The sequence below is a fragment of the Notamacropus eugenii genome, chromosome 2 (assembly GCF_028372415.1).
Source record: "Notamacropus eugenii isolate mMacEug1 chromosome 2, mMacEug1.pri_v2, whole genome shotgun sequence".
Taxonomy (NCBI): Eukaryota; Metazoa; Chordata; class Mammalia; order Diprotodontia; family Macropodidae; genus Notamacropus; species Notamacropus eugenii.
In genome coordinates this window covers 317,962,229-317,978,902 of record NC_092873.1, presented here as the reverse complement: position 1 = coordinate 317,978,902, position 16,674 = coordinate 317,962,229, and the positions used below count along the sequence as shown (strand labels likewise).

Here is a 16,674-nt window from a genome sequence, read left to right as displayed (position 1 = left end):
TATGGTCTCAAATGAATCATCTGCATAAATATGCTAATTAAACTGATAGGAGCTAATGAATTGAGTGTAGATGATAAGAACATCTAGGAGAGAACCTTGGAGAACACTCACAAATAGAAGATAAGATGGACAGAGACAGATGGACAGATCACCTAGGGAGTCTGCCAGGAGAACAAGTCAAATCAAAAAATCTGAACACCACAAAGCCGGAAATAATACAAGAAAATTACCCAGAACTTCAGAATAGAGAAAACAAAGCATCAAAGATTCCAGGCGTCAACCTCAGAAAGATACTAGTATTATTCAAATTCTCAGTGCTTAACAACAATCTCAAAGGCAAAGAGATTCTACAAGTGGTGAGGAGAAAGATGCTTCTTATTAAAGGAAATGAAATCTGAATAACACAAGGTTATTCTGCACATGAAAATAGCATTTTAAAAAAAGCTACAGTCTGGAAAGACAAACCCAGAAAACCAGAGCCTAAAGTTCAACCATACAATAATATGTTCAACAAAAGAGAGGAATTTGAGGTAATTCTAAAAAGGGAGAAGAAAAAGGAAAATAGGCGTAAGCTGAGTATTTAAATTGCAAACACTTCAAAATACAAGAAAGGTAAATAAATATAAGTATCAAGGAAAGAACAAATAAATAAACTTCTGCTTAGAGATTATTTTAAGAAGACTGACAAATGGAGCTAATTAAAAAACAGACCATCTAGTGATTTTCTTAAAAAGCAAACAAGGGAATATAAGTGTAAATAGAATTTAAATAGAAAAAGTAAAGGTGAAGAAGAACTTTTTTTTATAATAAAAAAGAGTTTTTTTGATTTTCAAAAAATAAAAGTAGAGAAAAATAGATCAAAAATTCCAGAAAAATCTTGAAGTTACTTTTTTAAAAATACTGTATATCTCTACCACATTCTCTCTTTTTCCTTCCAAGGCACTTTTCCTCCCCCTCCATACCCAATAACCCTTGTCTAGGTGTTTTTCTCTTTTCTCCCTCATGTTCCTTCCCTTCCCCTTCCCAACTTTTTTATCTTTCTCCTGCTTTTCTCTCCCCTGTCTTCTACAGCCACTTTCAACTCTACATCTGTTGATCTCCCAGTTTCTTTCTTCCTTGTCCCTTCCATCCTCCTTCCACCTACCTCTGTTCTCTTTGATCTACTAAATGAAAAAACCTTCTCCAGCCTTTCACCTTTAGACTTCTTGGACTTGAGAACTTACTTCCTGATATTGCTCTCTTAAGAACTTAAGAGATTTCCCAGACTCTATTTCCCCTTGAAGACAGATGAAGCCTTGGCAAGATTCCCCTCCCATTCCATTCAGTTGATAGAACATGGTCTTTAAAACAAAAACATCTTATTCCTCCTTTCTGCAACCTGCATCCAGCATTAGGAACCTCCACTTCCCATAACCACCCTCTTCCAGAAAAGAGACTTTTCTCTTTCTTCTGGGTTTTCTCAACCCAGGACACAGGAGCCTTCTCTCTCAGTTTATTCCACTGAAAGTTTCAATAATTCCCCCAGCGACTTTTTATCACATTCGTGAAGACTGGAGCATCTGCTCTTGTGTAACTTGTGTATATCCCAGGATATACATTTTACTTTCCCAGGAAACAGAAAAGCCTACAATTTCCCTTTCTCACAGCTCTCCTTCCAGAAATCTCACATCACCCCCTGCACTCCCCAGCTGGTAGAGCAGGGAAGTGAACTTCATCCCACTGGCATGAAGGACATTCTCTTGCCATATTGCTCCTCAGGGCAGCTGTGAATGTGCTTCTGTCAGGCTGTAGCAGACCTTTATCATGTCGTCATGATGAGCTATCATCTGGGGCTTCAAATAGTTTCACCTACTTCATTTACCTAGGATTACACTTGTCTCTGGAAGGCTGAGGATCCTTCCAAGGCCAACCTTCCCTTACCTCGTGCCTTCTGTAGATATGAGCCTCTGTCAAGCAGCTCCCAAGGGAGACAACGTGCAGACAACTATTTAGAAACAAGGTATATGAAGGAAAAATTTGAGGTGATCTCAGAGGGAAGGTACTAGCATGAAGGGGGATTGGGAAAGGCTTCTTGGAGAAGGTGGGTTTTTAGCTGGAACTTGAAGGAATCCAGAAATAGGTAAGAGACTGCAGATGAAAAGGGAAAAGTACTGGAAAAATTGGGGGTAGTCAGGGAAAATGCTGAGTCAGGAGATCGATTGTTTTTGTGTAAGAAACAGCAGGGAGACCACTGTCACTGGATTGCAGAATATGTAGGCAGAAGTAAAATGTAAAAAAGACACAAAACAAAACAAAAAAATCCCAAAGCTATTTAAGGAACTAGGTAAGATGGGATCTAAAGTCCAGAGGATTTTCTATTTGATCTAGGAGGTAAGAGAGGGCTACTGGATTTGCCTTTCTTTGAATTCCAAGACTTAGGACAGTGCCTGGCAACTAATAAACGATTATTTGACTGATACACAACCCATTACTCCCTGCTGCCTCTCTCCCAGATCTAAGCATCCTCTGAAGTCCTCCAAATAAGCACTTCCCTGGAGATCAGCAGGGACAGCAAAGAAACTACTAAATGGCCACCATGTTATCTGAGGCTGGGAACTCCAAGCTATTGCTTCCTTTCCCTTCCTCCACCTGGAAGCTTCTGTGTTGCTAATATACTCACACTTAAGTAAACCAGGTCAGTTTGGCATTGTAACAAAAGAGACTTGTTGCCCAGCCTCTGATAAGCCATTTACCTGGAATCCTCTCCAGTTCTTCTAAAACAGCCGTGTCAGTTAGCGCAGGCCCTTGGGACCCCAACCTGAGAGCAGTTAGGCTATAGGTGAACAAGAATTTGAATACAAATTGAAAATCAAACCCACAGCTTTTGAAAACAGAAGACATTGCTGTTCAGTGCTACTAGGAAGGTAGAAAGAAATTAATCTGGGACACAAAAAGACTATGAAAAAGATCTTTGTGGTCTAGTGGAAAGAACACTGTATTTGAGTTAGAGGAGCTACATTCGAATCCTGGCTCTGACTTAAGTGACCCCAAGGTTAAGGCAAATGATTTACCTTCTCTAGACCCCACTTTTCCCATTTGTGTAATGAAGGCATTAGATAAAAGACCACCGAGGTTCCTCCTAATTCTAAATCTAGGAACTTCTAGGATGATTTAGGGCAGGTGTTCTTAACCTTTTATTGTGTCATGGACCCCTCTGGCAGCCTGGTGAAGAATATACTCTTCTCAAAGTAATGATTAAAATTTAAATGTATAAAATAAAAAACATAAGATTACAGAGGAAATAAACTCTATTGAAACAGGGTTTTCACAATATATATATTTTTAAAAAGTTCACAGACTCCAAGGTTAGGAAGACCTGGTCTCATTTAAGTTTGGTAGACTGTGTACCTCTCAATTGAGTGTTCCATGATTATATCCCAATTTCAGGCTACATTGAAAGGTCTGGTATCCAGGGCATAGGAGATATCAATCCTATTGTGTTCTGCCCTGAAATATTCCACATCTGGAATGGGGATTCTGGGAATCATGCTCTAAGGAGGAGACTGGAGATCATGCACATAGCACAGATCAGGTGAAGGGACTGCGGATGCTTAACCTAGAGGAGAGAAGAAATAGAGGGAACATGATGACTATCTTCAGATATTTGAACGGATGTCCGGAAGGAGTTTTAGATTCATTCCACTCATCCCTAGAGGACAGGAGCAGTAGATGGAAGTTACAGAAAGACAGATTTAGGCTTTTCTCCAAACGTGGCAATGGCTGCCTCAGGAGGTATCGGGTTCTATCTCATTGGAGGTTTTCATGAAGAGACCGGATAACTCCTTGTCAGGGATATTCTAGAAGGGATTCACGGTCAGCTACAGAAAGGAAGAGATGACCGCTGAGGCCTCTTCTCACTTGACTCTTCTGTGAGAACAAAAGAGCTAGAAGGAAGGTCTATAATGAAACACAAACCAAAATGCAGAGCCATCCTTCTAAACTCTCCCTGAAGGGAAGATGCAGACATGCCCAGTTACAGGGAAGCAGGTCTTGGTACAGCACAGAAACAAATTTCTTGACAGTCACCGCAGTCCAAGATGGAATGAGCTGCTTTGTGAGGTAGGGAGTTTCCTGTCACTGGAGGTATTCCAGCTGAGTCTAGATGCCCACTATTTAGCAATGCTGTAGCAGGATGACTTCACATGTATAATCAATATCAAATGGATTACTTTCTCAAGGAGGGAGAGGGACCAGGAGGAAGAGAATTTGGAACTCAAATTTTTTTTAAAAGATTGTTAAAATTTTTTACATATATTTGGGAAATATTTAATGAAATACATGAAAAATACTTTAAAAGAAATGCTGTAGCAAGGATCTATGCTACAAGGGAAACAAGGAAAGAAACATTGATTACGCACCTACTATGTGCCGGGCAGGATGCTAAGACTTTACAAATATTATCTTATTTGCTCCAGGTAGGGCTTGGACTAAGTGAGGCTTAAGGTCTCTTTCAACTCAGAGATTCTCCAGTTTTATATGATCAGTGTCCTATTATCTGAAGGAAATTACCTGAAAGCAAATCTTAGAAGGCTGTCAACAAGATGGATTAGTTTCCACTGATCTAGTGAAGCAAACTAGAAAACAGTGTGTTAAGAGCAGAAAAGTAAAATGAAAAAAGCAGTGTGTCAGAGGACTTGAATTCAAAGCCTATCTCTGACTCTTATTAACTATGGGACCCAGAGCAAGTCACTTAACATCCTCCAGCCTCAGTTTACTTAGCTGTAAAATGAGTTGAGTTGAACTAGGTGTCCCCAGATGATCTATCATTCTAAGATGCCAGGCACCCTACCAAAAACCCTTCCATGGTTCTACCACCACCTATCAAATGAAACCCAGATCTCTTGCCCTGACATGCATGACTTCCCACATTTCCCTCACTTAAGTCCTATCCTGAAGAAAGCATCAAGACCCAGCTCAAAAACCACTGCCTCCATGAAGCTTTCTCAGATTCTTCTCCCAACAGAAATTTTCTTTCCTTTCTCCAAGTCTATACCCTGCCCTGTTTGTAGGTCTCTTATGCACTTCACATAAATTCATGCTGTGTTAGTGTTATATTCCCCCTATCAGATTTCAAGAAGAGACTTTAACTTTTTTTACTTCTAAATTACAGCCTGAGATGCAAAGTGGTAGGTAGAGATCAGGTCTGGAAGTCAGAAAGAATTTCATTCATGCTCTTCTCCTGACATATACTGGTCATATGACTATGGGATGGGAAAAAGCATTTTTAAGTGCCTTTTGTGTGTCATGCACTGAGCAAATGCCTTTACAAATGTTGTCTCATTTAGTCATCAGAAAGGTAGATTCTATTAAGGCCCTCATTTTACATTTGAGGAAACTGAGGTAAACAGAAGTTAAGTGATTTGTCTGGGGTCAGCTTGCTAGTCAATATTTCAGGTTGTCTTCCCAGCACTCTATCCACTGAGTCATCTAGCTACCTCTCTTTGCGTAGTTTCCCTGAGCAAGTCTATTAATTTCTCAGAGCTCTAAGAAACCCTTCAAGACCAGAAGTTGCAGAGAACGTGCTGACTGGCTTTAAGAGAAGGAGCTTCTTCACGTGTATGGTTCCCTACACCAATGAAATCATAGGTTCAATCACTACACTACCACCCTCAGTCTTAGGACCTAACACAGTACTCTGTGCAGAGTAGGTAGTTTAAAACATATCTGTTGGGGCACCCAGGTGACACAATGGATATAGCACTCACCCTGGAGTTGGGAGAACTTGGGTTCAAATCCAGCCTCAGCTCAGACTTACTAGCTGTGTGACCCTGGGCAGGTCACCACACCTCAATTGCCTTCCCCACCACCACCAAAAAAAAAAAAAGAGAAGTGTGTGTGTGTGTGTGTGTGTGTGTGTGTGTGTGTGTGTTTCTATATCAATGTTTCTATATCTACCTATCTATAGTTTCGCTGTCAGATATCAGTGACCTCTGGGGTCCTTTCCAGTTCTAAATCCATGACTAACATTACTGTCAAAAGCCAATATAAGCTTCTCCCTGACCTGATAGCTCTCATTTGGTCAATGTCTGCAGAAGAGTGACCTATATAGTGACCCAGTTATTGTGGTGGCATGTTCTGGCCCAGCACCCCCCGGAGAGATTTACCCAAACCCACTCTTTTTAGAGGGATGAGGATCCCATCTCTGCGTTCTCTGCAAAAAGGACTTCAAACAGGGCCCTGATCCCAGCAGATGCTTCATAAATCCTAGCCAATGATGATGACAGACAGGCACAAACAATTTCCAAGGTTATAATTCCCATAAACAACAGTTATATACATAGTATTGGCAGGGTACTGGGGACGAGCCTTGGCATAGAGAAAATCTAGTTTTGAGTGCTGCTTCTGACACATACTAGCTTATGTAACAACCTCTCAGTGTGCCAAGCAACTCTTTAAAACTGTACATTACAGGCTAGCTGCAAATTTATATCAGTGAAGGGGGTCTCCATGCCAGAAATTCCCTACACTGAAGAACTCACAGGTACTGACTCCTTTCCCCCTTCCCCTTTGAAAAAAGCTAAGGAAATCAGGATATAGAGAGCCTTAGGCTGGATATTAGGAGCCTTGAGTTCTGGTTCCATCACTAACTTATGTGACACTGGGCAAATCACATCTCTTCCCTAGACTTCCTTGTTTGAATGAGGATTTGAAAAGGGAGCCAACTTCTTCCATTGGAAGGCCAATGTGATTCTAAAGGGTCCTTATTAAAATCCTGCAGACTGTAAGTATGTGTGCAATATCAAAATTATACACCAGTTTGAGTCATTTCAGACAGTTCTTTAAAAGTCTACCCTGAGCTTCACAAATTTTTGAAGGTACAGTTGCATTCTATAGAAAATTTATTCATTAACTCTTTTTCCCTCTTAGACTGATTTCATCAGCATAGGGAACTCTTAAGTAGCCAACTACAAAAGTAGATTAGCAACTGTTCCACAATTTAGAGTCTTGCCTTGCACTGCAAAATTAAATCACTCCCTCTTGGTCACTTAGCAAGCACTATGTATGTCAGAGGCAAGACTTAAACCCAGTTCTTCTTGACTCAGATACCAGGTTTTTATCTACTTTTCCACACTACCTCTCTCCATAAACATTTATCAGACACCAACTGTATGCAGATCCCTCTGCTAAGCATTAGGGAGGATATACAATTTAGATAAAAGATGTTCCCTGTCCTCATTTTGAGCTTACAGTCTTCAAAATTCTAAGTTCTAAAGGTTCTAAGTTCTAAGATTCCTTCCAACTGTATGATTTTATGTTTGAAATATCGAATGATATCTCACCTCTGTCCCATAACCCCTCAAACACACTCAAGGGAATCTTCAATTTAAGAGCTTCTAGGATCCTCCTCTTAGAACAGAAGACGCCCAGTAAGAAGCTAGAACAGGGAGAGCATTCTCTCCCTCTTTATTGCCAGGAAAGATACACTAGCTAGGTATGCTCCTCTTCATCAAAATGTCTCAAGCAAAACCAGAAGCCTTGTGCCTCACTGCTACAAACACAACTCCTAAATCCTAGGCATGGATAGGCCCATGGAAATCTCTATTGGATAGGTATGTGAATGTTGTAGATGGGGCAGCCTATCAGAGTCAGAGACAGTGGTTGTTGAGAAAATTTATACGTCTTCCTCCTGGGTATTGATCGAAGACTTGCTTCAAGCTCTGTCTACCCAGGTAACTCTTCAAGTCCTTGCTTGCATCTGTGCCCATCTGTCCTTGTGTGAAATGAATAAATAGACTCAGTCAAAATTTCAGTTCCCAATATGGCAGTCCAATATCAATCATTGTTGTATTTGGTAGAATCTAACTTGGATGTGAGAGATCATGCCTAAGAAAGAAGTATTATTGAAATGAGTATAGTCAAGTCACCCTAGCCTTCCAGTTGTGTGGACTTACATTTATACTGGAAAAGTAATGGTGTACAAGTGGCCCAATAAGTTTTCAGCAGTAGGAAAAGCCTGAAGCTTTCAGGAAGGAGGGAAAATAAAGAGCAAACTTTGACAATGAATGTAAGTTTTCCTAGCTCAGTTAGCCTGGGAACACAGGTTATCTTAGATAATGGAGGAAGGCTATTCAGCAAGACAGACCTTTGTAAAAACAAAACAAAACAAAAACTGAAGACCCTAGGGAAAAGGTGGGGATCAGCTAAAAAAAATCTCAGGCAGGAACCATGTGCCAGGCAGACAGACCAACTGCATGTTATGTACCTTTGAGCGTGTCTGAGGCCAGAAATTTGTGCTGAGCTAGAGCTGAAACAGGCTGGGACTTGAGATAAGAAAGCTGCTGAAAAGGTGAGGGAGGGGAAGGAGAGGAAAGAGAGGAGGAAGAAATGACTCTGTCCAAGCCCAGTTCCGTGACTCAAACATCTGCCTCAGAAGTTAGCTCATCAGAGAGGCATTTTGCAAAGACATATTTCCTCTTCCTGTAAAAAGCCCTCAGTTCAGAGGCTGAGTGGGAACAAGGTATAAATGGGTGACAAGGAGTTGCTGGGTCACCAAGTAAACCTTAATTTGGTAGCAGGCTGAAGTATTTAAGGTATAACACCCAGGGTCTCTCAGAGAGCTTAACCATAAGAAAACTAAGGGGTCCAAGTGAACCAGGGACGCAGGGACAGGTGCCAGCTCCACAGACACTATAGTGGTGGGAGCCCATTAGGAAACGGGAAAGCAGCACGTGTAATCAGCAATCAATCAATGTGCAACGTATGTAATCGTTACCTTTGTTTTCTGTCTTGTCCCTACATGACTGCAAGCTCCATGGGGGAGTTAGTGGGAACTTCTAAATCTGGAATTCAAATGGAATTGCTACTTAATTTATGGAATTATGAAATGGGGGCAGGTACACCACGTTCTTTGGATACTTACCAAGAAAAACCACAGGGGCAATGGGGAATAAGACTTCAACCACACTTTAATATCACATAGAGGGTGCAGGGGCAAACAACACAGAAAATACAGACAAATATCATGAATGGGAGAATGGAGGCATATGGTGTGGGAATGAGGTTAGGGTGATGGAGAAAAGCAGGCAGCATGGGGAAAACAATGGGGAGGTGGGGAGGCAAAGAAAACCACTCACATAGCCATGGATTAGAGTTGGGAACACTCAGCATCATAGACCTAGGTAGAGATGGAAGAAAACTAGAGTGGGGGTGGGAGGCAGGAGTTTGAGGTCTCATTCTTATGGGTTTTGGTAGGAGATAGACTAATTCTTATACCACTTTGGGGTTAGCTCATTGACGTATCCACATCATCTCAAAGTTATCAGCAACATATGGGGTTCTACTGATCTTACTGCAGAAATCTGAAGCTTGTCTGAGGTTTACCATATCATAGGACCCTAAAACCCTGACAGAAAGAGCCTAGGTGACTTCTCCTGATTTAGTACATAGTCTCAGGAAATGATTTTTAGTTAATATATGATACAATTTGCAAATTACACTTCCTTGATCTTTGGGATGATCTCTATGAGACCTCTAGGTTCCCTTTTGTAATCTTACTTCCTGCTATTGGTTCTTTGTACTGGCTCCTTATAAACTTAACTAGAAAGCGGTAGGGGTGGAGGATGGTCAGGGGGACCAGAACAAGATATAATTTTAACACAAAATTATGTTGTTTAATTGTTGGTTAATTTTTCATGGGTGGGTCTAATCTCAACTAGAAACGACATGGACCATACTATATTTCCATTACTCCCTCCCCTAGTAACAAATCACAACACAGAGCAACATACTAGATGTTCAGTTAATATGTTGATTAATACCCAAGGCTGGGGCAGCTAGGTGATACAGAGGTTAGAGCATTGGCCCTGGAGGCAGGGGGATCTGAGTTCAAATTTGACCTCAGACACTGGCTAGCTATGTGATCCTGGACAAAAAAAAAATACCCAGTTGCCTCAAAAGAAAAAAGTAACCAAGGCTGATTTATGATTCCTGAACCTCCTCATCAATGGTAAAAGCAGAGATATGGTGATAAATGTTTAATTACCAGTTCTCCTATCAACCTCCCCCACCCCCCACCATAGTATCTACAACATACTTGTAAGTTTAATCTGAATTATTAACGTTTTCTCCATCACTTTCTTAAGCTTAGAAAATCAACAAAACAATAAACCAAACCCTTCTTTGTAGCATAATTCTGAGGGGTAAATGCTGAAAATTTAACCATAAGCTAGTGAAGACTGATTTGAACTGCCTCCAGCATACCCCTAGACTGGAAACATAGGATAAAAAGAATTCCAGGAATAAAAATGGGTAATTTGATTACATAAACTTAACAAACTTTAGAGCAAACAAAATCAATGCAGTTAAAATTAGAAAGGAAACAGTTATCTGGGGGGAAATTTTCCAGCAAGTCTCTAATAAAAGGTTTGGTATACAAGATATATAAGCACCAGATTCAAATATATAAAAATAAGAGTTAATCCCCTCCATAGATTTTTGGTCAAAGAGTAGGACAAGAAGCTCTTTAATGAAGAGATTCAAGCTATCAACAACCATACAAATAAAAATGTTCTAGTTTACTAATAATAAGAGAAATGGAAAGTAAAACAACTGTGAAGTTCCATTTTACCCAAAGATTAGGCAGAAGGACAAAACTGAAAAATGACAGTTTGTGGAGAGGATATGGGAGGATAGTCACACTAATGCACTATTGGTGGAATTATGAATTCATCCAGTTGTTCTGGAAAGCAGTTTAGGACTATCAAAAAGTCACTGAGCTGTGCATTTTCTTTGACCTAGCAATACCACTAAAAGTCTGTACCCCAAAGAAATTGAAAAGAGAAAAGCAGACCTATATATCCAAAAATATCTAGAGCAGCAGTTGTGTTGTAACAAAACTGAATTGGGGATAGCTGAACAAATTAAGGTATATGAATGTCATAGAATATTATTGTGTCATAAGAAATTATGAAAAGCTTTAGAACAAGGATAAGATTTCTATGAATCAATGTATAGTAAGCAGAATTAGGAGAACAATTTATACACTGACTACAATATTGAAAAGAAAAACAACTTTGAACATGATCAACACTATATAACCAACCACAAGTCCACAGGATTGATGATGAAGGTGGAATAAAAGTTCAGAATAAAACAAAGTGTGGATTTGTTTTGCTTGACTATTCTAACTTGTTATAAGAGAGATCATTTTTTTTCTTCAGTGTGAGAGTAATTGTGGAGAATAAAGGGGGCAGTGGTAGCTATGCTCACTACCCCCTCTCCAAAAAAATGTCAACGAAGCATTTTTTAAATGCATAGAAGAGAACTGAAGAAGTTTCTAAGGGCAACAAGCCAAGAAGGACAGATCTGGAAATAACATGGTGAATTTAGCATCTATAGATATATATATGTATATACACACATATTTACACATAGTGTGTGTATGTGTGTGTGTGTGTGTGTGTGTGTGTGTGTGATAGAGATTCAAGGTGTCATATATAATACTTGTTTTCTCTTTTTTGTATATAAAAATACTGGTTTGTCAAAATCAGAATAAAAAATTAAATGTTTATATTTCTTGTTACTTTTGAATTTTCAAGAATTTTTCCTGTCCTTTCCTAGGTTTCTTTATTTCACTTTGGGAATGTTGCTTAGATGCAAGATGTCATTTCACTGGTAAGTCACTTCTAAGAGTAGAACAGGCAACAGGAAGAGTCCAAAGACTCTTTCAGAGAAGTCTTGAGGGTTGCCTCAGCAGGAAGGAAAGCCCTATTTCCCTGCTGGGAGGCTCTTTCCCTCAGTCTAACCTCCTCTGTAACACCCACTTATCTACAATGAAATGACCCAGCATACCTTGGACCACAGCCAATTCTTGAATAAAATGGAAACAATTCCTCCTCCTTATCCCCAACCTGAGAGACTTCCCCTACTTGGGACCCTTTAGGTAAACATAAGTTGCCACGGATGTTGGATTTACACGGAAGGGTTCTTAAGTTGTTAAAAAAAGAAAAACACTTCTACCTGTTATAAATGGTTTCTTTTCATTTAATTTGTGCATGGTTTGTTTTTTTTTTTTTTTGGAAGGGGAGACTGAGAGTACAGTGTGGAGGGGGAGTGGGGGGGGGGGGAGGTCATAAGAGATATGAAATGGAAAAGAGGGTTTTCCTTCCTCTTAGTAAGTCCCAGGCTAAGAAACAGCAAAGCTTTGGCATCAAGTCATTATGGATTCAAAATTCCCTGGTGGAAGACCGAAGACCTAGTGACCTCTATCAACTTCTAATCTCACCACCTTGGCAAAGGACCAAAGACCATAATCAAAGCATGAGAAGGCAACTCCAAGAGCAAACACAGTTTCCTAGGAGATACTCACTATTCAGCAAAGAGAACCTAGGACAGTAGCAATACCTACAACTATCTGAAGTATTTGGAGCATGTAAAGGGAGGCAAGTCAAATGCAGAACTCCGGCAGATACCACCTGGATAACCCCTCACATCAAATCAAAACCAGTTCTCTCATTATTTCTTGGAACAGATTTTATATATAGGGGGATGGGAGTGGGGGAGGAAAAAGGTGCTGTTGCCTGGTTCTAGCCTAGATTCTCATCGAGGATGGAAGTTCAATTTCCAAAGCAACTGCCCCGGGAAGGTGTTGTCAGAGGAGGTTCCAAATTCACCTCCTTTTCTTCCTCTTGCTTCCTTTTGTACCTTTGACAACAACAAAACTCAAAGAAGACAACTATGAGGACACTGCAATATGAAAGCAATAGGCCAAAGGATTTCTCAAGGTCCCATTCACCCCTTTATTTCTGTAACTCAATAACTCTCACCATAAAGACTAATTCATGGAAAGTATGAGTTAAGTAGTATTCAGTGCAGTAATAAGGATAAAGGCTTATTGTGTTAGCAAGAAAAAGAATGAATTTATAAGAGACTGAGGTTCCATCAGCATCAACTCAGTTTAAAATGAGAGTAAAACAAGGATTAAAATTGAGAAGATAAGTGTCCTTTAAGACCGTTACTTGCTTACTGGCCGTGAAAATGGAGGCAAATCACTTTGATTTCTTTGTGCGTCTATTTTCCCATCTTTCCCTTTTGGGTGCAAAATGTTATAGCCCTTTAGACATGGTCTTAAGGAATTGAGCTTAGACAAAGCAATTGTGGATTCCAGGCAAGATTTGAAAAGCCTGTGTACATATATATATATGTGTATATATATATATATATGTATATATATATACATATACACACACTTGAGCTAAATACATGTGCCTGTCTCTTTAATACCTTAAATATCAATATCCTCAGGAGAATCTCCATTACAAGTTACAAAGATCAATGGAAATAAATATGCATGGTGCAAAAGGTTGCCTGGCATTAACCAATAATAATAAGCAATGCTCAAGAGGTATTGAAACAGAGATGTTATTGCTGGATAGATAACTTGAAAGGGAGGTGTCTGTCACGTACTCAGAATGAAAGATAACAGTTGAAGAGCTCAAATGCTACACAAATCCCCAAAATATATTCGAATAACCAGGAGAAAAGTCTGTAGTTTTTAGGATGTGTCGTATATAAGAAAGATTCATTGAAAAATAGACAAGAATCTCACAGGATTGAAAGTTGTGCATAGATGATTGGGAGGTGGTTTGGGAGATTAGTAGACCTACACTGATGAAACCAAAGATCTACCAAAATGAAATAAAAAGTGAATTTGTGAAAAGGTAATATTAAAAGATGTTTCTCCTGGCACATCATCAGGCCTCCTTCTCCCATCCCAAATTCTGTGCTCCGGGAAGCTCCTTACTTTTGCATAACTTTAGTCCCTTCTCTTCCAGGGAGCTCAAGTTCTCCAATCCCTACATTACATACACGAGGGGTCCATGCTACCTTAGAAATGTCCCAAGACAGTGTCTGCAATTTTTTTGCTATTCTTTATTGTGACAAAGTTCATGGAAAATGAATACAATCTCTAATATGACCCTAAAAACAGAGCTGTACCAAGATTTTAGCAGGACAGACAGGGCTCTGACCAAATATTAAGAACTAAAGATTATTAGGAATAATTATTACAAAGATAATAAGTATGATAGCCAACACATATTGAGTTAACATTTTAAAAGAATTTTGTACATATTATCTCATCTGATCCTCACAACAATCCTATGAAGCTGGTGCAACATTATATCCCCATTTTATGAGAGAAAACTGAGGAGCAGAGAAGTTAAGTGATTTGCCAAGAGCTAATTCCTGAGATAGGATTCAGACCTAGGTGATCTAAACTCTAGTCACTGTACCATGGAGAAAGAATAAAAAACTTGGGGGTTGCGGGGGACAGAGAAGAAGGTAAGACAGAGAAGAATTAAAAAGGAGTCAAGGAACTGCATCTGTTGGGTACAACTCATGAACACCATAGGCAACTAAGTAGTAGAAGATACCAAGGCAGAGGGCCATACACCAAGCCACGGTGTTCCTGCAGCCTCGACGCGCTTCAAGCAAAAAAAATAAGGAAGTTAAGCATGAATCAGAAATTTCTGAATCAGTTCCCAGCGTCACTTTTGGACACCTGGGAGCCTCAAACACTTTGCCCCAATATGCCTGTCACTTTCTTTGAAAAAAGGTATTATTTCCATCAGATTTGCAGAGGAAACTCCCAATGCATATTGTTTACCCCAATTAGAATGTAAGCTCCTTTAGAGCAAAGACAGTCGAGTTTCTTTTTGCAAGCTCAGAACTTAGTACAGCGCCTTTTCATTCATTCATTCATTCATTCATTCATTCATTCATTCATTCATTCATTCATTCATCCACTCATCTATCCATCCATCCAATCCTCCCCCCAACAGCCAACAGCCTTTTCCTTAGGATTAATGAGTTTTCCTTCGCTTCCTATTCCAAAGAAAAGCGAGCGCCTACCTACCTCCACACTTGGGGACTTGCTAGGCTCCCTGGCTTTCTGCCCCTGGCCTCGTTGCTAAAAAAGAAGCTGGTTCCAATTTGGCAAATGAACTTTTATGCCCTCTCTCCGTGCGCTTTGCCACCAGCGTCTGCGCTCACCTGAACCCGAGGACTTCTTCATCCCGCCCGCTGTCGCTGCCTTCAGGGAAGTCTACAGTACGCGGGTCTGGCTGGGTCGGGTCTGTCCGGGGACGTCGGCAGGTCGCGGCTTAGTTTTCGTGGCTTCTCCCAGGGGCTGGGAGTCCCGCTGCAGGGTGGTGTGTGCAGATGCCTGCTGCTGCTGCCTGGAAGGAGCGGTTCCTTCTCCACCCAGTCCTGTCCCTACCTGCAGCCGTCCTACTCAGTAGGATGCCGAGAAACTCCAGCTCATCAGCTTCCTCGAACCTGGCTTACACCTTGCGGACACGGGGGAGGGGGAATAATAGGAGAGGGCTGCGACTGATCCATTGGGAGGGTGCAAAGAGAGAGACACCCAATCTCTTTTATTTTAATGCTGTCTTCCTGAGCACAAAACCTCTACCTCCTTTCTTCTCAACTGTACTCCTCCCTCTGGGAGATTTGGATGTGGCCATTCGGGCTCCATTTCGCCAACCTTTAGCAGTCCCATACCAAAACCAACCCTCTTGGGCTGAATGGTTCATTCCCTAGGAGCCACAGTAACTTTCAAGTTCAAAGTACAATTCAGGATTTGTCCTGTGTAGGAGCTAGGAGAAGGAGGAGAGAGAGTCCACGCACGCTGAGAGAGGGCGGGCATCGGGCATCGAACCAGGCTCCCTGAGGGCTAGAGTTTGCTCCTGGACTCAGTTTTGAAAGCTGACTGAGTAGGGCATAAAAAGAGCATAGTAGAAAGGTTAGGGTGTGTCCAAAGCCAGGAAGAAAAGTAAAATATGAGTACTTATTCTCTAGGAAGAGTCATTTACTGCCACTAAGCAGCAGCAGGATCTCAGGAATGTCACTTTACCTCCTGTTTAAAATAAGGGGTGGATTAGCTGAGGTCTATATGACCTCCTTCCACTTTCTGTGATTTTGTGAATGAATGCTATTTTGAATCAGTTGTCAGGGCTAGGCTTCCTTTGTGTACAAAGAAGCAGACAATTCACTGCTCCACACACACGCGCACACACACACTAACGGTTGTCACTGACCTTCCTCGCCTCATCTCCACGCCCAATACACACCTCCTCCAATTGGCTCCATTGACTATATTATCTTCTCAGAGTCCCAAGTGTTAGTCAGTTTGATTGAATGTCCCTCTTCTGTGCTCTTGGTTAGAGGGCCACTTCTCTGTTACTGAGGTGTGGTATATAAAACATATGCAGAGGTGCTGCTTCCTTCAATGGGCCTGTCCTTATCCATTACCCTCTTCCCCCACCATATGAAATTTTGGCTGAATGGACCCCACTATTTTCCTGCTCCAAAGATGCTCCTTTACCCCTTAAACCAAAAGTCCCTTCCCCAAACTTCCTAGCCTGCTTCCTGCTCACTCATCTCATATTTCATTTAGAGCTGTAAGGGTAGGGGTTGTTGAGAGCAACCCTTTCATTTTCCCGATGAGAAAAATGAAACTACAGTTTAAGTGACAGCTGATGTCTGAGGCAAGATTTGAATTCATCTCTCTAACTACAAATCTAGCATTCTTCTCTGTGTTACCTAGCTTCCTTTTTGTTGTGAAAATGACAACAGGAAGATTGCAGAAGAGGCCAGGTCTCTTACACTAAACCCAGGAAGAGAAATCAGAAGGGC

At 40.8% G+C, this 16,674-nt stretch overlaps 1 protein-coding gene across 1 annotated transcript in view; it reads right to left on the bottom strand.

The window, feature by feature from the left end:
- SEPTIN9 (septin 9) overlaps window positions 1-15,339 on the bottom strand; it is a 335,206-nt gene extending 319,867 nt beyond the window's left edge. The window contains exon 1 of the mRNA XM_072645129.1: window positions 15,031-15,339. Within this exon, the coding sequence (XP_072501230.1) occupies window positions 15,031-15,052 (22 nt within the window). The 5' untranslated portion in view covers window positions 15,053-15,339. The remainder of the gene's footprint in view (window positions 1-15,030) is intronic.
- Window positions 15,340-16,674: the final 1,335 nt, after the last annotated feature.